The sequence below is a fragment of the Zonotrichia leucophrys genome, chromosome 1A (assembly GCF_028769735.1).
Source record: "Zonotrichia leucophrys gambelii isolate GWCS_2022_RI chromosome 1A, RI_Zleu_2.0, whole genome shotgun sequence".
NCBI classification, from domain to species: domain Eukaryota; kingdom Metazoa; phylum Chordata; class Aves; order Passeriformes; family Passerellidae; genus Zonotrichia; species Zonotrichia leucophrys.
The window spans coordinates 42,975,532-42,999,666 of record NC_088170.1 but is presented as its reverse complement, the minus strand read 5'-3'; the positions used below and the strand labels follow the sequence as shown (position 1 = coordinate 42,999,666).

The window sequence follows — 24,135 nt, the reverse complement described above, 5'->3', positions numbered from 1 at the left end:
CTGTCCTGGCTCCTTGTGTTTCCAGGTACATTACATTTGACTTAACATACAAGCAAGAAAACTCAAACATAACTAAAGTACACCTTCAGCTATTCACAGAGATCCTGGTGCTCCTTTCTGTATGTTGAACAGGTCTGAAGTTCCCATGCTACCGTGTTTACTCCTTTGAATGGAGGAATAAAGACAGTTTTTTCCTGACATAAATGAGTGCTGCTGAAAGGTTGACTATTAACTTTCTTTAGCAGTACTGCAAAGAGCCTTCCTGGGACACAACAAGAGAGAAACCATGACACATTTTCAAGATGAAGGCAGTTTGTTTAACCACAAAAATATATTCTCCCTATTAAACAGAGAAATATTTTAAATACATGCGTGCATACAGATGTGCAAAGAATGGCTGAAATATTTGAGAAATGCCTTGTTCTGGTCATAATGTCTCTATAAGGGGATAAACATATAAAGGCAGTGCCAAAAGGAGAATACGGTGATGAAATATTTCCTAAAAGGAGGAGGAACAACAAATCCAACACAGCTGTGTGCATGTTATGGACCTGGCAGGGCTGATCCCTCGACAGACCACCAGGACTGCTGTCGGCACACTATATACAGCCACGAACAGGGACGGGACACCTGAAATCAGTGCCGTGAGCTGTTTATTTCAAACATCAGTCTCAGTACATTGTTAGGACAACGGAGACAACAGATGTGAACAGCTGGCTGATTCAAATGGAATGCCCAGGAAATGTAACATTACAGCATAGCATAAAGCCATCTCAGTCCAAGTTTCAGCCAATCACACATAAAGCAACAACATATTGACAATAATTCTATCCAATCATATGAAGTGCACGTAACTGTAGTTAACACAATAGAGACTTCTCTAACACAATGGCTCGTTTATGAGAGACAAAGCACAGAGACTCATTCATATTAACCTTCTAAAGATATACAATAAATAAACTTGTTGCAACCTAAAAGGGCAAATCACAGAGGCTTATTGTTCTATTTCTTACATCTGCTCTGCAGCTTAGAAAACTTTTTCTGCTGCATTAGCACTGTTCACAAATCTGCTGTCTGAGGCCTGTCTTTTTTCATCATTTTCTTAAGACCCTCTAATTTTATGGATCCCAACAACTGCCCCTCTCTGTTGACAGGTCAAAATGCTTTAGGAAAAACACTAGAAGATAATCTGACATAATGAATGGATAAAATTGAAAAGCTTTTAGAAAAAGAAGAAAAAAATTGGGAAAATTCTGTTAGCACTGTGTGGTTGGACTCTGATAAAAGGCCTTGCTTCTTTGCTTGTGGTAAACCAGGTCACCTTAAAAACGAATTGCCGGGTGACAATATTTCCACCAAATCAATTTTCTATCTGCCCTTGATGCTGAAAAGGGATTGTCATGTGAAAACATTCCAGCTAAAACAGTCAAAGTTGTCATGATGTATATGATTTGCTAATATCTTTTTGTACAAGTTTTGTCCTCAGTTCACAGAAGTTTCCAAGATTCCAGATACTACACTACATGGATGATTTTCTCATCGCAGCTTCAACGCAGACAGAGATGGAGCGAATCCGTGCTAGTGTTGGGACTGAAATCCAAAATGCTGGACTTGACATTTCTACGACAAAAATTCAAGGCTACAACAAAGATCCCGGGCTGAGACATCAACTCTTCAAAGACAACAAGTTCATCGCTGCATTCTGCACACGCCTTTCTTTTTCGCAGTTTTAGGAGAGAAGATGCAACTTTGTGGTCTCACTTTTCAGTGGGACCCTTCGGAGCCAGATCCTTTGTTGATAATAGAGTGGATTTTTCCTCCCTACAGGTTTCCAAAGACTATTTTCACAATTTTAGAAATGGTTGCATATTGAAAGCAAAGGGAGACGACCCATCCTTGTTGATCAGCACTGACTCCAATTTTATTGATTCAATCAGTCACTTTTATAACAGTGTTAATTAAGTTCATGCATATTGCAAAATCCGAGCTCACCATAGGTCACAGAGCAAATATTCACCCCTCCTTTTGTTTTCAATACCTGTGGTTTGTTATTGAATCCAAGATTTATTTTCTCACCCTGTTATGAAAGTTCTCAAGGCCTCCATGTTATTGAAGACAGGCATGAGAACTTAGCTGTTTATAGAAACAGGCTGTGAGAATTTGCTCCTCACAGCTGCCTTTTAAGCCATTTTGGAGCAAAATTCTCCAACAGTTGCACACATTGTAATTAAGGCCAGAATCAGATTGTTAACTTAACAGGCCAAGAATTTTCAGTTATCTATTTACCATTGAAAAAAGATTACCTCAATTGGTCAATGCAAAATTCTGATTATTTACAATATGCATTCTTGGGTTTCCCAGGTGTTTGTTCTGTTCACTACCCAGCTCACAAACTATTGCAGGCAAAATTGAGTTTCAGAGAAAAACCTAAATTAAATGAAGAACCTTTAAATGCAGTGACTCTCTTCACTGATGGCTCTGGCAAAAGTCACAAATCAGTCGTAACTTGGTTGAATCAAAAACTAATGCTTGGGAGTCTGACATTCAAATAGTAGAAGGGTCTCCTCAAATTGTTGAGCTTGCTGCTGTGGTTCGGGCTTTACAGCTTTTACCTCAACCTTTTAGTTTAATCACAGATTCTGCTTATATTGCTAATGTTGTTAAGAGATCAGAAGGGTCAATTTTAAAGGATGTTAGTAATGAAACTTTATATCATTGGCTTTCATGTCTTTTTACAACTTTGCAATATAGAACTAATCCATATTTTGTTTCTCACATGAGGGCTCATTCTTCGCTTCCTGGATTTTTAGTGGAAGGGAACGTGAGAGCGGACAAACTGACAATGGTTATTTCAAACTTTGCCAAACATTTTTGAACAAGCAAAACTGAGTCATGCTTTTTCCACCAAAACGCACAAGCACTTGTGCGAATGCTTCAAATTTCTAAAAGTCAAGCTAAAGCTATCATCAGTACTTGCCCTGACTGTCAGCTTGTGCAACCTCCTGTTTCTACAGGAGCTGTCAACCCACGAGGTTTGCAAAGTCTGCAGTTCTGGCAAACAGACATCACTAATTACCCTTCCTTTGGTAAATTTAAAAATATTCATGTCTCAGTGGACACGTTCTCTGGTGCAATTTTTGCTTCTCTTCACAGAGGTGAAACAGGCAATTATGCTTGTCATCATTTTCTGCAAGTTTTGCTTCATTGGGTGTACCCCAAGAAGTAAAAACTGACAATGGTCCCACATATATATCTCAAAAATTGGCCACGTTTCTAAATGAATGGGGTGTTCATCACATCTTTGGTATTGCTCACTCTCCCACAAGCCAAGCAATTATTGAAAGGGCACATCTAACATTAAAACGCATTTTAGATCAACAGAGAGGGGGAGTGAGTTCACACCACAAATGAGGCTGAACAAGGCTTTGTATGTTTTTAATTTTCTAAACAGTTTGAGTGCAGAACCTGATCCACCAATCTTTATGCACTTTTCAAATAACACACAGGCAAAACTGAAAGAAAATCCTCCTGGTTTAATAAGAAACCCTGAATCCAGACAAATTGAAGGTCCTTTTTGATTAATAACTTGGAGCAAAGGGTATGCTTCTGTCTCTACTGGTGCAGGAATTAAGTGGGTCCCTGCCAAAAACGTCAAACCATATTGCCCCCCGGAACGTGTTGACGAGTCCAGAACCAAGAAAGCAAGTACTCAGACGTGAGCCAAGCAGAGGGATCCCAGGTCACGCCTGACGTTCCTTGTGCCTGACGTTCTTTGTGCATCGGTGGAACCTGCAAACTCTGATTTTGTGATGTTTTTTATGAGTGTGTCAATTGTATGTTGAATGTTTGTTTAACAGAGCTGATTTTTGGCAAAATTTAGGGTTTTGTTTTTGTCGAGAACAAAATTTTAAAATTGATATATATGTAAGGATTCTTCCAAAACTTAGCTCATGGAAAAGATGGAGCAAATGCAAGTTATAGGTTGGTATTGGTGGATTTTAATTGTTTTTTGTCATGCAGATTTGCCTGTGGAACAACCGAAAACAAATGTTTGGGTGACCTTAGCCAAGGCAGCCGGCTCGGATGCTATATGTTTGTCTAACTCGGAACCAGAAAAACCTTTTTCAACCTGTCTGGTTGGTGTGCCAGTAAAAGAGTTGCCTTTGGTCAAAAGCAATCCAATGGTAAGCCAGGTGGAATTGGCAACGAAAACAATCCCTCATTGAATTGGAATATTTGGTCCAAAAAACTTCCCAGGGCAGCATCTGAACCCCAAGAAGTAGAAATCCTTGGCTCTTCAACAATGGATTTTTGCTTTACTTTCATAGCTAATGCCTGGAGAAAAGGTGATTCTCCAAAGTACAATGTTACTCCTCATTTTTTGCATATAGAAATTTGAGGTTTTGGTGTAATTTTTCAAATAGTTGGGATGTGCTTTCTGAGGCTGACCAATATCCACAGCAATTGATGAAGGGGTATTGGTGCATTTGTGGAGATAGAGCTTGGCAAGGCATTCCAGCACACCTTGAAAGCAGCCCTTGCAGCATTGGGATGCTCACTATAATTGCCCTCACTGCCAAAGCGGTCATGAAAAAGAAACAAAGGAGAACAAGAGCTGTTCCTCATTATGAGGACAACTGTCAGAGTGATTTTAGGCCTTGGAAAGCTGCCAGAAGGGTTTCAGCAGGTTTGTTTTTACCCCAATTGGCTTCAGCAGTAGCATTGAAACAATTAGATCGAGTTGGATGCTGGCTGAGTAAACAAGCTAATGCCACATCCTCTGCAATCAGTGATATGTTAACCGATGTTGATAGTGTTAGACATGCTACCCTTCAAAATAGAGCACCAATTGATTTTCTTTTACTGGCACAAGGGCATGGTTGTGAGGAATTTGAAGGATTGTTTTGTATGAATTTGTCCGATCATTCTGAATCCATTCACAAAAGCATACAAAAACTGACAAGATTTGACAGCCCAAATTAAAGAAGATGGTGGTTCCTGGCTGGATGATTTGTTTCAAGAATGGAGGTTTTCACCTTGGCTAAGGCAACTTTGCAAGATAGGTCTTTATGTATTGGGTGTTCTGGTAGTGATATTGATAGTAATACCTTGCATACTTCAGTGCGTGCAGCGAATGATGAACAAAATGGTCCGAGAAGTTTTTGTCATACAAGAGAGAGAATTAAGAAGTAGAAGCACAGAGAGTGTTCGTAATCTCACGGAGGTAGTAGATGAAGGTATAGACATGGAGGAGGTTTTGAATTAAGACCCTGGAAGCGACCAGAGTTTTTTGAACAATGACTTGTAACTATTGTCAGACATAATTCATATCTCTTTCACTGACTGGGCCTTCACAGCATTAAGTTGCTGTGCTGTAACATAGCAATGCTTAGGATCAGCAAGAATAGGCCTCCAGCAGATAGTAAGCAGAAATTTTATAGTAGGGCTATGAAACACAAGTAGTAAACGACATGAGTATGAAGGTTTCAGATTTTGTGAACCCATGAGTCTGCTGCAAGCTGTTAGCATTTGCATGACAGTTGGAGGCTGATCCGGCAAAGTTAAAATAATTTTTCTACATTCATCATTAGCATTTACAAAAGCAAGGTTTTGAACAATATAGGAACGGGCCTGTTCATATGGACATTGCCTTTCAACTGCTTGAGTTAATCTATCTAAAAATGAAGTGTAGGATTCTGCTTCACCTTGTCTAATTGTAGTTTGCATTTTATTTCTATCATTCATCAATACTTTTCCTGATTCAGGGGAACAGACAATTTCACTGACAGTAGCTGTCCTGGGAACCCTGCCAGTGTCAGAGTTCTTGGCAGGGACGTTGCGGTAGTAACGAACTTTCCCGGAAACTCTGCCAGTGTGGGCAGGAGAAGACTCCGAATTCTTGGCAGAGACGCTGTTGAGAGAACACATCCCCTCAGGAGCCCTGCCCAGAGGGGCAGGGGAGGAGGCGTGGTCTCCAGACCATGGACAAAAGCCAGAATTTGCCTTTGGCAGGGAACATAACCTTGAATTTTTATCTCTGATAATTTTTAAAAAACAATGGCATGTTTCACAAAGTCCCTTTGCCTGTGGAGACTCAGCTGGGGAACAGCCAACATCAGACTGAGAATTTAACATCCTATCCTTTCTCTCAACAGCAAAAGAAATAGATTTTGAATTCTTCAAAAACTCAGCTTGTTTCTCCCCAGAAACCCTTCAAAAATCTCCTGCTCTTTCCTGAAGCCTCTGACCAGGCAGAGTCCCCCTAGTTTGGCTCAATTCCTGGCTGCTGCCTGCCGCATTTGTCCTCCCCCCTGCCCTGTCCTGTGAACAAATCCCACTCACTGCTATTTCATCCGGTACATCAAAAGGCTGGTGAACAGCAGAAAAACCTGCCAGAGGCTTATTTGAACAATTTATCAAATTTCAGAACACATAATTCCTTTATCACAAAACCTCTGCAAATTCTCATCTCCCCCCTCCGCGCAGCTTGCACCCACCCCCAAACAAATTTCACGAACTCTTACATTCCCAGAGCACAAGGAAAATTCAGAACACTTTTCCCAACATGGAAAGAGTTCATAATTTCCCGGAGAGGTGCTAGAGAGATTCTTTTCTGCCACAGGGACACAGAGAGACCCGGGGGAAACAGAAGATACGACCCAATCTGAAAGCCATTCCGCTTCCCACTTTCCGGAGGACAGGATGCAGCCAGCATTTCTGGGAGAAGCACCGGACGAATCACGAGGGAGAAAATCATCCCGACTGAAACCCGAAAATATCCCTGAGAGGGATGCAAGCTCAATTCTACTTGGATTTAAAGAGTCTGAGCAAGATATTTTGTTTTGTGGTTCAGAACTGTCTTGGTTACTGTCAGTTTGTTTGAAACACTCCAGCAAAGCAGGGATAAGTCAACTTAGACTCTCATCTTTTTTGAGAGAGAACAAATTATAGATTTTCCAGTTTATTTGATCCCAAAAATCAAAGGTAAAAGCAGACTGTAAATTTATATTTTGAGTGTTCGCTTTCACCCAGATGAGCAAATCTATAAGTTCAGTTTTTGAGATATCTGAACGTCCTTTATCCTGTAAAATTTTCTCAAGCTGGTAAAAAATGTCCCATTCTGTTTTAGATAAATGACTTCCCATTTCCATAACCCAGGAACCCCTAGAAAAATTACTTACAAACACGTAAGATGCAAATGACAAGGGGATTAAATATTTCTCCTGATTAACACCTGGGTGTCCGATGGCTGGGTTTTTCCACAATTTTCTTTTTTATCCTAGTCTAGTTATATTCCTCACAGAGGAGTGGCTTCATTTTGCCATTGGCACTGTGGTGGTTTGACCAGGAAGAAGTGAGAATTCTGGGGTGCTGTGGTCAAACCAATGGGTGCTTGGATTTTGATATTGGCACCTGATGTAGCCAGTGGGGTTTGGACACACCTCTGAGAACACACAGGGGTTAAAAGCAGAGCTTTGGTGCTGGGAGGCTCTCTTGGGACTTCGATGGAAAGAGGTCGGATCTCCCTCCCTCGTCCAGCAGCAGCAGCTGGGCGGGGGAGGGGCAGCCATGTGGTAGGCCTGGGCCTGGACAGAATTGGGGGGTGAGGAGGCCCTTGAGGATGGAAGGGTGGAGGAGCCCCAAAAGACATCGGGCATCCATTCTTCCCCCCAGGAGAGAGAGAGAGAGAGCTGGCGACGTCGAATGTGATAGCAGCTGGCCCAGGAGGAGAAGGAAGCGGGGGGGGGGGGAGTGCAGTGAGGGAGGAGGTGCCCGGCCGGAGCAGCAGCGAGTGTGGGAGTGTCGGAGCTCTGGGACAGGCAGAGACTGAAATTTTTAACCCCTTTCTTTCATGATTGGGACCTCGCAAAAATGCTGATCCTCCTCAGAGCTGAATAAGAAGAGAGATAAGAGATGAGATAACAAGGACCTGGCCTGAGGGAAGTGGAGAAGACTGGCTGAGTGGAGAGAGAGGTGATTGGAGTGGCCTTTTGGCTGGACTTTTCTTGTGTAGCCGTAGACTCAGTTTGTTCCTGTGACACAGAGACTGCACTTAGAGGGAGGCAGTGCCTCAGAACCAGGAGGGTTCATTGTGGGGACCCCTCGGCCCCAGGGGGTTGGAAAAAAATGGGGGGGACAGATGTCCCAAAGCAAAGACTGTGCCTTTTTGGAGTGAGACAAGGCATCCTTAAAAGACAACCCTAAAAGCAGCTCTGGTCCATGCACAGTGGTGAGAGCACTGGGCATGGAAGGAAGATGTCACAAGCGGCAAAAGGACTTTCCGGGCGGTACCTAGTGACATGGAAGCACATGAGGTTTCAGCATGTTTCCAGGGGAAGCCTATGGTGCAAGAAGGACTCCTCTCCTCTTCATGGACTGAAGTTTGAATATTTTAAAGGGTGGTGCCAGACTGGGCAGTTGTTGATTTGGGGAAATGTATCGGATTGGGAAATTTTTGGTGGTGGGGAGGAGGAAAGTGTTTTTTGTAAGGTTTTCAGTTTTTTCCCTTATAGTTTTTTCCTTCTTTTCTTGTAGTTTAGGTAATAAAGTTTTCTTTATTTCTAAGCTGGAGCCTGCTTTGCTTATTCCTGGTCACATCTCACAGCAGACACCAGGGAGAGGGTATACTCATGGGGGCACTGGCTCTGTGCCAGGCCCAAACCATGACAGGCACACTGCATACTGCCACGAACAGGGATGGGACACCCGAAATCAGTGCCGTGAGCTGTTTATTTCAAACATCAGTCTCAGTACATTGTTAGGACAACGGAGACAACAGATGTGAACAGCTGGCTGATTCAAATGGAATGCCCAGGAAATGTAACATTACAGCATAGCATAAAGCCATCTCAGTCCAAGTTTCAGCCAATCACACATAGAGCAACAACATATTGACAATAATTCTATCCAATCATATGATGCATACGTAACTGTAGTTAACAAAATAGAGACTTATTCTTTAACGCAATGGCTTGTTTATGAGAGACAAAGCACAGAGACTCATTCATATTAACCTTCTAAAGATACACATTAAATAAACTTGTTGCAACCTAAAAGGGAAAATTATAGAGGCTTATTGTTCTATTTCTCATGTCTGTTCTACAGCTTAGAAAAGTTTTTCTGCTGCATTAGCACTGTTCACAAATCTGCTGTCTGAGGCCTGTCTTTTTTACCATTTTCTCAAAACCCTCTAATTTTATGGATCCCAACAAGGACAAGCTCTTGCTCAGCAAATCCAGCCCCAGCCCTGCAGCTCCACCACTCTGGTTCTTTCCTCCTCCCATGCTGTCAGGCAGGGGAGGGCAAAAAGAAAACACGCTTTTTAAAGCTTAATGTCTTCTCTTCAAAACCTTTTATACCTTCATGCCTCTGTTCTTGAGTAAATGAGTGGCTGTGGGCAGAAATAGTCTTAGCCACAGAAATATGTTTTTGCAGATGCAGATTTCTAGTGATACTGAAACTTACAGAGGTTTCAGTATTTGAAGACTCAAGGAGAGTTTCATAATGATCACAACATGGTTGTTTTATCTGTATAAAGATTCTTCTACAAATACAAATATTCATCGTAACTAATTTTTGCCCATAGTAGTGGGCTCCTTAAAATCCATTCTCTTCTGTGAATTCTTCTACTATAAAGATAGAGAGCATTAAACATCAATGAACACCTTGCAAATTTCAAAAATATTTGATGAGGGGGACACACCACAGATTACAGACTTTTCAACAGTGCCAGCTGCAATGAAATCATCAGCCTCCAGAGAAATGGAATAAAGACAATCAAAAGACACATTACACCTGAAGAACAAATACTTTCCTCCAAACTTAAAACATTAGTAGTTTAATCCTGATTGTATGTAGCTACTGTTTAAATTTTCTAATATTTGGATAATCAGCTTGAAAAGCTAGCTACTGGCAGCATATTTTTTGTTTGTTTCATATTCACACTCAGTCCCAGATGTTGCAGAACATCTTATGTAAGTGGCTTTGCCTTCAGTTCGTGCTGTACACACAGTTTTTAGTCCCTGATGCAGACACTGCAGAGGGGGTGATTATAAACTCTCAATGTATTGTTTTAAGAGATACCACTTAATCTTAAGTCATAGAGAATGCAGATAAGTAGTTCTTCATATTTCCAATGCATTATTATGTAGGAAAGATAAGGCTCCATTTGGTGGTACAAACTTCAGATTGTATTAATTATTCTCACAAAAAATCACTCACGTATCTTTTTCAAATACAGTATGGCCGTACATGGCTGATTAGCAGTGACATGACTTAAAGCATTTTAATTATCTATGAACAAAAATGTAACTTGTGTAAGTAGCAGATTTCAAGTTAACTGTGTACTAAGAGAGGTGATATTCTGAAATTGCAAACTCACTGTTTAGTTTTATGGCTTACTTATGTTTGCACCTATGTAAAATATCTTTGTCCTATGTAATTTACATCCCAGGTTCAGCCCACCACCACAAAAACCAGAATATCACCTTCTCTTAGCCACAAACTCCTGCTCTTTACTGTGTCTGGTTCAGCCTGCACCTAATATAAGCTGATTTAATTACCAAGTATTTTGCTGGGCCAGAGAGTTAAGTCAGCTCAGGAAAAATCTGACAGAGCCAAAGTAGGGCAGTGAAAGGAGGACTGGCTCACTGTTATAGATGGAGCCCAGAAAGATTAGCTGGCTAATTTAACTGGTTAAGTCCAATACCCATAGTCAGGTCTTACGGACTCCTCTCAATTTATCTACACAGCTGTTTCTGTAAAGGTTATGCTTCTTGCTAATTCCAACATCACGTTGGAATCCCATGGCCTGCTTCAGAGAGGTGACTTCCACACTGACACGGGGCTGACCTGATCAAGTTGCTTTCAATGGACTGGAAAGGGGCTGTCTCTGCTGTCTGCATGGGAGGAGATGCTGCCTGTATTCCATTCCTTTTATCACCACAGGACCCTGAATTTTTATTTAACACAGAAAAGCACTGTGCTAAAATAGACTATTTCAATTGTTATGCACACAATTATCAAAACATTTCTAATTGCTTTATAGACCTCTGTAATGCAGCTAAGTTGCTGAAGAACTATCACCACTTGACAGTTACATCTCCCCTTTGGTATTAATTCCTGAAAGGTGATATTCAGACTTCTTTTGAATGGCAGCAGCAGTCAGTGCAACTAAGAGCTTAAAAGCTCTCTTAAGTTTTTAAAGCAGAAATAAAGCTGAAATTTTCTCCAGTTTACAGCCTCCTTGTAGAGAGAATAAACTTACTTTCTGAGAGCATAGTACTCAGCTGCCTCATTCTTGCCTATTAGTTTTGTCCTGGGTAATCCAAATTGGCATTCATGAAAGCAAACAGTAAAATCTACACCAAGCAATCAATGCTGGAAAACTCATTAAAATTCTTACTAGTCTAGCCTTTAAATTCAACAGACAAATACGGATTTATCTGGTTTTCTGCTTCAAAAGCAACATTCTACACTGCATAATCATAAGGGCAAAGTAACCAATAAAATTTGAATTCCACAAAACTTAATCGAAAATCTGTGTTGGTTTAGCACAATCAATAACAGAATTGGTTTGCATTCTTACTACTCCAGCTACCAATATTCAAAATGATTGCCACAAAGCATTACATTTTCCTGCTGCCAGCGAAATGACTGCTAAAACGGAAATGCCAGAAAAATCTTCTAATGCAGGAATTCTACAAGACAGAGATAACTACTCTGTTTATCTCTGTGTCCTTCAAATGCCTATTCACAGTCATAAAGCAACATATGTCGCTCTGGGAATCACAGAGGCACAATTAGGAAATCAAATCCTGATCTGCTTGTAGGTGAGTCTTAGAAAAAAAAAACTTTCTGTGCTTAGACTCCTGAATAATGAAATTGTATTTTCAAACAAGACTACTCTTCAGAAAATAATTCTTCAACTTCACACAAATCTTCACAAAAATCTGACAGGTTTTTTTTACTTACAACCCTGATACTGACCTCTCATATTTATTTTTCACAGTGATTCTCACATACATGTTGGAAGAGTAACCGCCCTTTTAATTTCTCATATAATTTGTGATCTGTGAGGAACAGATTAAAACTGCAAATCATATAGAAAAGTTTCATGAGTCTTTTAAAGATGTTACAATTGAATTTTGCCTTCTTGTGCTGGTATTCACTGGGCTAGAGTTAATTTTCTTCACAGTAGCTAGCACAGGGCTCTGTTGTGGATTTGGGATGGAAACAGTGCTGATAACTCAGGGATTTTTGGTTATTGCTGAGCAGCGCTTGCACAGAGTCGAGACCTTTTCTGCCCCTCACACCACCCCAGCACCAAGGAGGTTGGAGGTGCACAAGAAGATGGGAGGGGACACAGCCAGAACAGCTGAGCCCAACTGACCTGAAGGACCTTCCATGCCATATGGCACCATGCTCAGCGTAGAGAGCTGGGAGAAAGGGGAGGAAGGGGAGGATGTTGGGAGTGATGGTGTCTTCCTAAGTCACTGCTGTGTGTGCTTGGGCCCTGCTGTCCTGGAGATGGCTGAACATCTGCTTGCCCATGGGGAATGGTGAATTAATTCCCCGTTTTGTTTTGCTTGCATGCATGGCTTTTGTTACCTATTAAACTTTTATCTCATCCCATGAGTTTTCCCACTTTTACTCTTCTGATTCTCTCCCCCAGCCCAAGAGGAGGAGAGAGGAAGTAGCTGCACAGGACTTTGTGGCCGGGTGGGGTTAAAGCACGACATTTCATTAAGAAAAACCCAAAGATAGCCATTCTTTACTCCAATTCTTTACTGGAAAGAATTGGAGTAAAGTTCCATAAACATTAGTTATCAGGAGAACAGAAAGGTACAAGATTGAGTTTTAGAGTTTAAAAAAAAAATCTATCTGGCCCATTGTATAACTAAAGATGATAAACATATTTTTGCCAAGACTTTCAGCTACTGATAAACAAGCTCTGTTTGTGAAATTGTCAACACAGTGAGGGCTTTTATTTTTTGCCTTGATCACTGCCGGTCAATCTCTTTCAAATACATTACTCTCCAAGTACAAAGTTCATCACGTGCAAATTTGCTTTTTTGGTATTCGGTGGTTTTTTCCCCCAGTCTAGAGTTACACATGTAAGACGAAACAGGTGACTGGCACATGCAAGCCTGGGCAGACTTCTTCAGAGTGATGAGGAGGGTTGTAAGTTACTTCAAGTCGCTTATTAACATACGCTGTTAACAGCGGTGCATTGCAGAAGTTGCACAGGCTGCATTTCATGTCCCAAGCTGCAACCCCTGCCAGGGACACTGGAAATGCATGGGAAAGGTCTCTGGAGCAGCAGGGCTCCCTTTTAGCGTGCCACAGATCGCAATTGCCCTCACACCGACCGTGCCCTGCAGGGTGGCACTGGGGCGGCAGGTCCCGAGTCCCCTCACACCACAGGCGGCTGCTGGAGCCGCCACTCCCCGGAGAGAAGAGAGGGCCGCGGGCGGATAAACAAAGGCCCCCAAGGTAGGCTAAGGAGCGCTAATGAGCTCCCGGGAGAATGGCTGCCCTGACGAGCGCTGGAAACCGGAAGACAGAAACCTGCCGCACAAGGACAACAGCGGGGCCGGGAGGAGCACCCAGCCATGGCAGGGGGCGCTACGGAACATCGACAGCGCGCACTACAGCTCCCGATATGCAATGCGCAGAAAGGCGCATGCGGCCCCCGGCGTTCCCGCCTCTACTCGGTGGGGCGGACAGCAGGACTCGTCAGCGCCTCCCTGCCCCTGCCGGCAGCTACGGCGGCCCGGGCCTGGCTCTGCTCCCGCTGCTCGGCCCAGCTGGTTATGACTCAAATCATTACTTTTAGCTCTTCTCGGCACTCGTGAGAGCCGCCGCGACCGGATGACCATCCCGGGCGTCCCCGGAAGCGGTTGGAGGCAGTGTTTCGCGCTTTGTGCCGCCGTTAAACAGCGCGCATCGTTCATTGCAGCGCCGCGCGGGGCCACGCTGGCCACGCCCCCCCACGCACGCCATTGGCCGAGCGCTGCTCCGCCCGCCAATGGGCGCCGGCCACGCTCCGACAGCAGGAAACCGCACATGGAAAGTTACGATTGGCGGCGCCAGTCGAAAGCCCCGCCTTTCAAAGCTCTCCATTGGCTGCGTGTTTGGCGTGGTGCGCTGCTATTGGGCCGAGTGGCGCGGTCCCCCCCACCCGGGGGTTGATAAGGCGGAGGGGGAGAGCTGCGGGTGCTCCAGTAGAATTGGTGGCTGCGCGGGACGGATTCCGGGGCGGCGGCGTCGGGAGCTCTTCTCTTGTCACTGCGGCCGCCATGAAGTCGGTCTGGGGGCTCGCTCTGGCGTGTGTGCTGCTCCTGGCCGGTGAGCGCCTGCGGGTTTCTAGAAGGTTCTGGCGGAGGGGTGTCCTGGTCCCGGCCAACAGGCCCAACCCCCCCCCCCCCCGCTGTTTGCTGGGGTGAAGGGGACGGAGGCCGCTGAGGGGCGGTGGGGTCTCCGGCGGGACCCCTCAGTCTGCCCCACGGGGAGGGAAGCGATGCTCGAGTCCTCTCATGCCCTGCCCGGGCCTGGCCCTCTCCGGAGATGGGGCGGCGGGGGGAGGGGGCTGCGCCACTCTTGCGCTATCACGGACGAGGGTAGGAGGGGGCCTCCCCTGCCCATCTCCCGTGTCTCCGGTTGGGCTGAACTCTCCTAGGGAGGGGGATTCGAGGGGCAGCGCTGAGCCTGAAGGCGTGGGGAGGGGTAAGCGAAGAAGCTGGGCAGTGCGTAGTGTGGGGATTGGGCTCAGAGCGCTGGTTTCCTTGTTTTCCCAGTGTCGGTCAGAGCCGATGAGGTGGATGTGGATGGGACTGTGGAAGATGACTTGGGCAAAAGCAGAGAAGGGTCTCGAACGGATGATGAAGTTGTTCAGAGGTTGGTACCCGGGGCGCTCTGATTTTGAATGGGTCAGTTTGAGCACCAGTAATGCGTCAAGTAAGGGGTGAACGCTGTTCGAAAGAGAGCCCTAGTCAGCTGGGGGAAATAAAGCGTTCCTGTCAAGACTGTTTCCTTCTAAATAAAAATGAGCTTGAGAACTTGGATTCAGAAAACTTCAACTTGTTTTTATAGAGCATCGATAACTGTTAATTTGGGTTTTCTCGTGCACATCATAAATCATGTCATTTTAGTGCCTGTGGATGAAATAGCTCTGTGCCCATGAAATGCCTCACCCCTGTGAGGTGTACCACATGCTGAGGATTGCAGTAGCTTTAAGACTACCAGTATTATTCCCTGAATATTTTATTAAAAAAGTGTTACTTGCAAGCATGAATTTTCAGTCAAGTTTTTGGATTATGGTAATGTAGTTGAGGATTGCTGCTCTTGCACTTGACTCATGTGATCATGTAATTTTGTACTGCATCAGTAGTTAAGTGTTATTGCTGCTGCTTCGTGATTAAATTAGTCTTGCTGTTTGTGGACGGGACTCCTTGATAGGTTTTTCACTGTCTTAACAGAGAGGAAGAAGCTATCCAGCTAGATGGCCTAAATGCATCCCAGATCAAAGAAATCAGAGAAAAATCTGAGAAGTTTGCATTTCAAGCAGAAGTGAACAGAATGATGAAGCTAATTATCAATTCTTTATATAAAAATAAAGAGGTTAGTGCCTTCATCTTCATATCATGTTAGAATTTCGGGAGGTGTGTGTCTGTTTCTCTCCTGCCATTCCTGACTACTGGTTCCTATTTCAGATTTTCCTGCGGGAACTTATTTCAAATGCATCAGATGCTTTAGATAAGATACGGTTGATATCGTTAACTGATGAAAATGCTCTTGCTGGCAATGAGGAACTTACCGTCAAAATCAAGGTAAGAAGGATTAGATACAAACATACCTTTTCAGGAAGTGGTGGAAGAATGTAAAAATACACTCCATCATTAAATTTCTTTTTTTAGCTTAATACTGATGCAAATACAAACTAGGACCACATGAGGACCCTTGCAATTAACTCTACCAAAGACTACTCCTCTTCTAGTGGTAAAGATATGTTTCTGGTTTTATAAAGAGCAGCTGAAGTATTGGACTGCTTTGAAGGAGAGTCTTCCTCATTTCTATAGTTACTGCAGATTCACTTTATTGTAGCTAGTCATATTTGAATACCTACTATGTACCAAGTTTCTTTGGCATGTACTAAAAATCACAGTGAAGTCAAACTGCATTTTTGTCTTTATTTTTTTCAGTGTGATAAAGAGAAGAACATGCTTCATGTTACAGACACGGGTATTGGCATGACAAAGGAGGAGTTAGTTAAAAACCTGGGTACCATTGCAAAGTCTGGTACGAGTGAATTCTTAAACAAGATGACTGAAATGCAGGATGATAGCCAGTCAACATCTGAGTTAATTGGCCAGTTTGGTGTTGGCTTTTATTCTGCTTTCTTAGTAGCAGACAGAGTTATTGTCACATCAAAACACAACAATGATACTCAGCATATTTGGGAGTCAGATTCAAATGAATTCTCTGTGATCAATGACCCAAGAGGGAACACCTTAGGACGTGGCACAACCATAACGTAAGTATTAAGTTTCTTTAGTCTTAAAATAAAAAAGATTGTGTGGGTACACTTTGCTTACTGGAATAAGTGAGTGACTTTAGCTTTGTGACTGATTGACTTCTTGTAATACGCTTTATCCAGTTTAATAGAAATATGCAAAATACAAACTGCATCCAAAAATAAATGTAGTAATGTAGTTTATGTTCTGTTAGATGAGCTAACAAAGATGTGAATGTCTTTACAACTGTCAGCAAGTAATTCCAGACAGTTCAGCTCCCTTCAGGCTCATTCAGTCACTCAGCATAATTCTGGCCTGGCAAAACCTATACAGGGGCTGTAGAGCTTTGCTTGGAATCTGGCTGCTGTTTATATATCAGTGAGGCTGGTCTGATGCAAAGTTCAAACTGGAGGTAGTTTGCTAGTCCTATTCTCTTTGCTTTCATGAGTAGGTAAATTTATTTGGCCTGGATTTAGAGGATGTCCTTCTGGAGGAGGCACTCAGTGTAAAAAAGTTGATCTTGATGCTCTAGTTTTGAAGTACAGCCCATGGGGGTGCATCAAGATCCTGATAAGTATCAATATGATTTGATGTTTTCATTTAAACTTTTGAATGTTGTGTTCTGCCTCAGTCAGTGAAAGCAATTGCTGGTTGAGTAAGAATTGCGTTTTTTAAGAGCTATTTGGAGCTGAACTAATAAAAAAGCTCACTTGCATAAATCTGAATTGCTATGGCTGCAGCAAAAATCACAGATTGTTCTGAGCTGGGACCCACAGTGATCATCAAGTCCAGCTCTTAAATGAATGATCCCGTATGTTGATCAACCCTCACTCTTGGTTATTAGCACCATGCTCTGGCTCAGTTGGTCAGTCTCAGAGGCATAAGAAATGTATATTCTGCTATAAAACTGTCAAATACTTGTCCAGCACTTAAAGGGTTTGGTTTGGTTTTTTTTTCTTAAGCCTTGTCTTGAAGGAGGAAGCATCTGATTACCTTGAGCTGGACACAGTTAAAAATCTAGTGAAGAAATACTCCCAGTTCATAAACTTCCCCATATATGTGTGGAGCAGCAAGGTAAGTGTATTTAACTGAGCGTTGTTCAGTGTAAGGTTTGGTTAAGATCTTCATGGCCAGATCTTTCATGAAGGCTGAGGGCCTGCCATAGAGCTGCTTCTTGTGCAGTTTCGAAAACTCTTCTGTTCCTGACTCTTTTGGCTACTATTTTACTAGGGAGTTTTCTTTTGTTTGTTAGTTTTTTTTTCAAATGCTGGTCTGTTGCTAAAATCACAAACTTGATAGGAACTTGGTTTTATTCTGATTCAAACAATTTTACCAAAGAAAAAACACTGCTAATTAATAATAAGGATCTTTGTTCCACTGACTTTGGTAGATGGAAACTCTGTTAAGTTTTCAAGCAGAGCCATAGCTAGATACCCTTCTATAAGAAACAGGGCAGTGTCTTAGATTTTAAGCTTGTTGTGATGTTTTCTTAGTGTAGCACCAACTTAAAATCCACCAAGTCTCTGATAAGCATTATGTGTAAAGCATTGAGAAACTTAGAGTGTGGTGATCTCCCAGTGTGTTGAAGGGAAGTATGTATTAATGAAAAAGTAACTGAAAAATATTAGCTGTAGAAAAGTTTGCTACAGACAAGTAGCAGAAATCAGGCTAGTGCTGGATAAGATTAAACTGTTTGACAGAATACAACAACATACCTGGTAGGAAGTCAAGGTCTTCAAATCTCCAACTGTGGTTGTCTCTTTAGACAGAGACTGTTGAAGAACCCATTGAAGAGGAGGAAGCAAAGGAGAAAGAAGAAGAAGAAACAGATGATGAAGCAGCAGTTGAAGAAGAGGAGGAAGAAAAGAAACCAAAAACTAAGAAGGTGAGCTTTGTTAGCCTTGGTGTCTTGTAGCTCATGTCAGATAGTAATTTTCCTAGGTAGTCTTGCAGAGGTGCATTTCAGTAGTGTGTGCTTTCAAGGAGCAAATCCTTTTAAAGTGAGATGGTAGGAGAGAAGGTTTTAAATGAAACAGACTAGGTAGAAGTCAGGCAGATGATTGGCAGTAGCCTTGTGAAGCTGTGGTCACAGCTAATTATAAGTACTTGCATGAATTGCTGGAAATGGTAGTGGAATTCTGTAACCTGATGCTGTTGATAAGTTTAAATTTAAACATACTCTGCTGGGAAGATTTTTCCACAGTAACATTAGAACAGAAGTGCTGGTGCTTAGTGAATGTGTTAAATGAACATGGAACACACTACATTGTAGACTAAAGTTTTGTTCCCATGTGTTGCACTAGTGTGTATGCTTAAAATGAGAATGTCCAGGTCATTGCATACTTTTGAGAGCATGTTTGGGATTTTTACATGCTATTTTATGTTTTGCTTCAGTGGAGTACATTTAATTGGCCTAACCTGAAGTAAAGAATGAGTCTTTTTAATACTATTGTGTTTATTTACCTAGGTTGAAAAGACTGTCTGGGATTGGGAGCTCATGAATGACATAAAACCAATCTGGCAGAGACCATCCAAAGAAGTTGAAGAAGATGAATACAAAGCTTTTTACAAAACCTTTTCCAAGGTAAGCTCTGGGCTTCAAGATAATTCCAAAGCAAGAGGCTTGATATAGTATCTCTTGCTATGTAAATAAAACTAAGTGCTTATAGAATGGGTTATTTCAGAAGAATTAATTAGTTGTCATCAGTAGATGGAACTGCAGAGAGCTTGGAAGGTATAACATCTCAGTCAGGAATTAATCTTTTTTCCAGAGAGAAGATACTGCCATCTGAGTGTTGATTAGTCTAGGTTTGTGTATTATGTTGCAGCTCATGGGGAGCTTACTGATGTGTTTAAATGTTACAGGGAAATTTGTATTTAGTCTGAGAGTTGTGCTGTTTGTTGCATGTGGTGGAAGAAAGAAGGAGACAGTTTCTTAGAAGTGTTGTCTTTGTATCATACAGTGTAACGTGCAACTTGAGAGTATCTTAACTGTGGTATGATGATAACACTATTGGTTATTGTCCTGTTGGTAACTTTTTCGTGACTAGCTTATTAAAATCCAGCAAAACTTGGGAGAGGTCTCCAGGAGGGTTACTTAGGAAAGCTATTTTTACATGAGTAACTCAGCTCTTGTAACTTAAACTTCTGTCTCCATGATACTCTTCCAAACATAGCTACTTGGATTAGTTGTAAAATAATTGCACTTATTTGCCAAACTCTTTCTTATTATTGGAAACTTATTAATTCACTGTTATTTTCCCCATGTTAATTGAAAGTGTTTTCTCTTCACAGGAACATGATGACCCGATGGCATACATCCACTTCACTGCTGAAGGGGAAGTCACTTTCAAATCCATCTTGTTTGTTCCTAATTCTGCTCCACGTGGACTGTTTGATGAATATGGATCCAAAAAAAGTGATTTCATTAAGGTAGGACAGAAAAGTGTGTGGGTATGGTTTTGTGGAAAAGCAAAAACCCCTAAAGTAACTTGGGTGCTCTCTGCTCTTGTAATTTAGCTGTATGTTCGAAGAGTGTTCATCACTGATGACTTTCATGACATGATGCCCAAGTATCTTAACTTTGTTAAGGGTGTTGTAAGTATTATAAATATTACTTTTATTTTTTTTTTTTAGCCTCAGATACTGTCAGATATACTGAAAATTTTGTTTCTTAATTAGGTGGATTCTGATGATCTTCCTTTGAATGTATCCCGTGAAACTCTTCAGCAGCATAAATTGTTAAAGGTAAGCTAATTGGTTTTAAATTCCTTCATTGTAAGCACAACAGCAGCAAAGTTTAGGAGACTTAATAGCTTGATGAATTTTGTTGCATGGCTCTGAAATTAATGTGAAGGAAATTCAGTTATTGCTGTTTACAGATTACCTGTCTATTTAAGATCAGGGATACAAAGTGGAATTTGTATTGAAGTAAGGTTGCATTGAGGGCTATTCAAGACACTTATTTTTGTAACTCAGTATTACTGCTTTTTTTTTTAGGTGATCAGAAAGAAACTTGTTCGCAAAACTCTTGATATGATCAAGAAAATTGCAGAGGAAAAATACAACGACACATTCTGGAAAGAGTTTGGCACTAATGTGAAGCTTGGTGTTATTGAGGATCACTCCAATCGTACCCGGCTCGCTAAACTTCTGCGCTTCCAGTCGTCTCATCATGAAAGTAACCTCACAAGCCTTGATCAGTATGTGGAAAGAATGAAAGAGAAGCAAGACAAAATCTATTTCATGGCTGGTGCCAGCAGAAAGGAGGTGTGTAAGAGTGAAAGAGGGAAGGAGTACAGTATATTATAGCTTGTCATCTTAGTACCATAGATGTTATGAATTGTCTATTTACTGTAAATGTGGAGACTCTATATTTGTTAGTACTGCAGTATTTGCCAGATAGTTGTACAGGTTTTCGTAGCTGCTATTACAAATGCAATTAAACTCATGTCTTAAATGTTTCATCCTAGGCTGAGTCCTCACCATTTGTTGAGCGTTTGCTGAAAAAGGGCTATGAAGTGATCTATCTGACTGAACCTGTAGATGAATACTGTATTCAGGCTTTGCCAGAGTTCGATGGCAAGAGGTTTCAGAATGTAGCAAAAGAAGGAGTTAAGTTTGAAGAAAGTGAAAAGTCTAAAGAGAGTCGAGAAGCCTTGGAAAAGGAATTTGAGCCCCTCTTAAACTGGATGAAAGACAAAGCTCTCAAAGACAAGGTAAAATATTGTGTTATATGTAGTGATTATTTTTATTTGTCATACTTGCTACAACATACCTTGCAGATTATTTGAGCACAAACTTGACAGTAGCTTCTCTGTCTTCATGGGTGAATCTTTATGGATAACATCATTGTTCAGGAAGATAAAGAGTTAGAATGTCACCTTAGACATTTTTCAGAGATTCTTTTGACAGGGAAGTGCAAGTTATTTACTTTATTAAGTATAAGCTATTAGCTCTGAGAACTAACATTAGGGTGTTTTGGGGTTTTTTCTTTACAGATTGAGAAAGCTGTGTTATCTCAACGTTTAACCCAATCTCCATGTGCTCTTGTGGCTAGTCAGTATGGATGGTCTGGTAACATGGAGAGAATCATGAAGGCTCAAGCTTACCAGACTGGGAAGGATATATCTACAAAGTAAGCTTCCAGTACTGTAGTAGCAGACAAGAAATGGCTTGGTGTGCCTAGTAACAAGCTCCTGCCCAGTTCAAACGATCCTGGTGTTTTTAAGGTCATTTTACAACCAAGTTAGTCTCCATTATAGCCTTAAATTGTTATTTTCAAGCCCAGTATGTAAAACTGCCTGGTGAGCAAGACTCATTGGTGGCATGTGGTATCTGCCATTTGTTGGCAAAAGAAGATGAACTTAGTAACTGGAATGCTTTTTATAGTTGCACCAGTATTAAAGGAGGGGGGGATTTCACTTGTTACTGTGACTGTAACCAGTGTATGTAGATTTAAACATCTCATTGGGTCCTGCATTTTGAAACTTAGCACTTAGTGCTGTAATTTCTCTTCTCAGTTATTATGCCAGCCAAAAGAAGACATTTGAAATTAACCCCAGGCATCCACTGATCAAGGACATGCTGAGGAGGGTCAAGGTAAATAAATACAGTAGTGAAACATTGGCTGACTTGGCTGCATACAACCTGCTTTAACAGGTCTCTCTTGATTTTTCTGGTGTTCTTCCATGTTAGGAAAATGAAGATGACAAAACTCTTTCAGATCTTGCAGTGGTATTGTTTGAAACTGCAACTCTGAGATCAGGATATATGTTGCCGGACACTAAGGAATATGGGGACAGAATAGAAAGGATGCTTCGTTTGAGTTTAAACATTGACCTGGATGCAAAGGTTAGTTTGTCTTCCACTTGGACTGATAATTGACCTACTGTTGCTCCATCTTAAAAAGTGCAGCTGCTTCATTCACTTGCATAAAATGAAATGTATCCAGCTTCCTGCAGTTAAGTGGGCCACCAAAAGTCCAGCCATGAATCTGTACTTAAAGCTCATGTTCTCCTTCCTTGCTCTTTGTAGCTGCTTGAGATTCTGCTATTTCATTATGCTTCTTAAGCATATTCCTGTCCTTAGTCAAGTGCTGGCTCTACAGGAGTAAACTAGGCACACAGGCCTTTGGCTCCCATCTCTATAATGAGGAGAAATTTCTAAGTGGGTACAAGTAATACAGGTTCTCCTAATGCTGTGCAAGAACTTCTGCTGGCTGTTTTGCTGGAGTGGAGCAGTGCTGAACAGATTTTACTTTTTCTTTCAGGTAGCTGGTGGCAAATGTTAGGAAATAATAGTGAATACTTACATAGCCTGTATTTAGCTAGTGCACAACTAATTAAACAACCTAAGCAAGTAAAGCAAATTGCTTGTGACCTTTGTGTGCAGGTGGATGAGGAACCTGAAGAGCCTGAAGATGCAGCTGAGGAGGCAGAGCAGGATGAAGAGGAACTGGATGCTGATGCTGAGGACAGTGATACACAGAAGGTAGGGTCTCAGGTTTGATGCTTTCTTGCCAATATTTATGTGCACCTTAATCTGTGGATGCTACCTGGGAATAAAGTTCACTTTGCCTTTCATGACACTAGATTTTAGTGTCAGGTGTTCCAGGCTTTTCTTGGAGGGGGAAGAAAACTGCAGAACAAATTTATTATTAAACTAGTATTTTGAAAAGATGACACTGAGGTATGTTCAAAGCTGGAGCTGAGTTAAGCTTTAGAGATGGTAATGGTGCCCTGTGGCAAGAAAAAGGTAGCAAATCCTCTAGTAAAGATAATTATCCATGGCATTTCCACAGCTTGTGGGCAGAAACATGAACAGTTGTTTGTAATTGTGTAATTTTAAATGCTTATAATACAGGCTTGGAACAACATTCCAGACAATACCATTGCTTCTGAACAGTTCACCTGTCATGTGAAGTCAGCCTTCACTTAGCTCATGGCTGCAGTTTTAATTATGTCTTGATGATATGCTGAACTCTTCTAATACCATAGCTTCTTGATAGTACTAACTTGTAAAGTTGCTATGAGGTCCCAACTGGGCCTGCTTTCTTGGGTTGCTTTTTGAAGAGACCTGCAAAATGATACCCTGTGACTAGTGCAAATATATAGATTACAGCAATGTAATTTCCTACTGTTAAATGGTAATAGGTAAGAATAAATTTGAGAAACAGTATTTATTGTACTATACCTACTTAATTTTGATGCCACTGCTGTTATGTTTGCATAGCAGGATAATCTAATGTGCAGTGACAATAATAAAAAATTCTGTTCTTCTGGGGCAGTTCTTGTAACCTTTATCCACTTTCCAAAAGTAGTATTCTAATTCTCTTTTTTGTCTTCACAGGAATCCACAGATGTGAAAGATGAACTGTAAACTACACTCAACTACTGTCCTGCATTGGGGGGTTAGGAGGGAATATGAATTAGATTGTTTTGTTTTTTTCCACTGTAAAATGTTGATGGGTGGTATGGGGTTTTAAGGGTAAAGGAGATCTTTTTTTTTAAGTTCACTTTTCTAAAAACATTCCTCATGAATGTAAATTTGTATTATTTAACTGACATGGTGTCAAATCTTGTCATGTACAAAATAAAATGTTCCCAAACACCACCAACTC

The 24,135-nt window shown here is 41.6% G+C and overlaps 1 protein-coding gene across 1 annotated transcript; it reads left to right on the top strand.

Annotated features, from left to right (window-relative positions):
* The first annotated feature begins 14,189 nt into the window (after positions 1-14,189).
* On the top strand, positions 14,190-24,128 carry HSP90B1 (heat shock protein 90 beta family member 1). Its single transcript, XM_064702574.1, has 18 exons — positions 14,190-14,349; positions 14,799-14,898; positions 15,480-15,621; positions 15,714-15,830; positions 16,203-16,534; positions 17,477-17,588; positions 18,280-18,399; positions 18,982-19,098; positions 19,809-19,946; positions 20,034-20,111; positions 20,196-20,261; positions 20,514-20,783; positions 20,987-21,232; positions 21,515-21,651; positions 22,037-22,115; positions 22,212-22,367; positions 22,908-23,006; positions 23,865-24,128. The coding sequence occupies exons 1-18, from the start codon at positions 14,301-14,303 to the stop codon at positions 23,892-23,894; spliced, it is 2,388 nt and encodes a 795-aa protein (XP_064558644.1). The 5' UTR covers positions 14,190-14,300; the 3' UTR covers positions 23,895-24,128.
* The last annotated feature ends 7 nt before the right edge of the window (positions 24,129-24,135 follow it).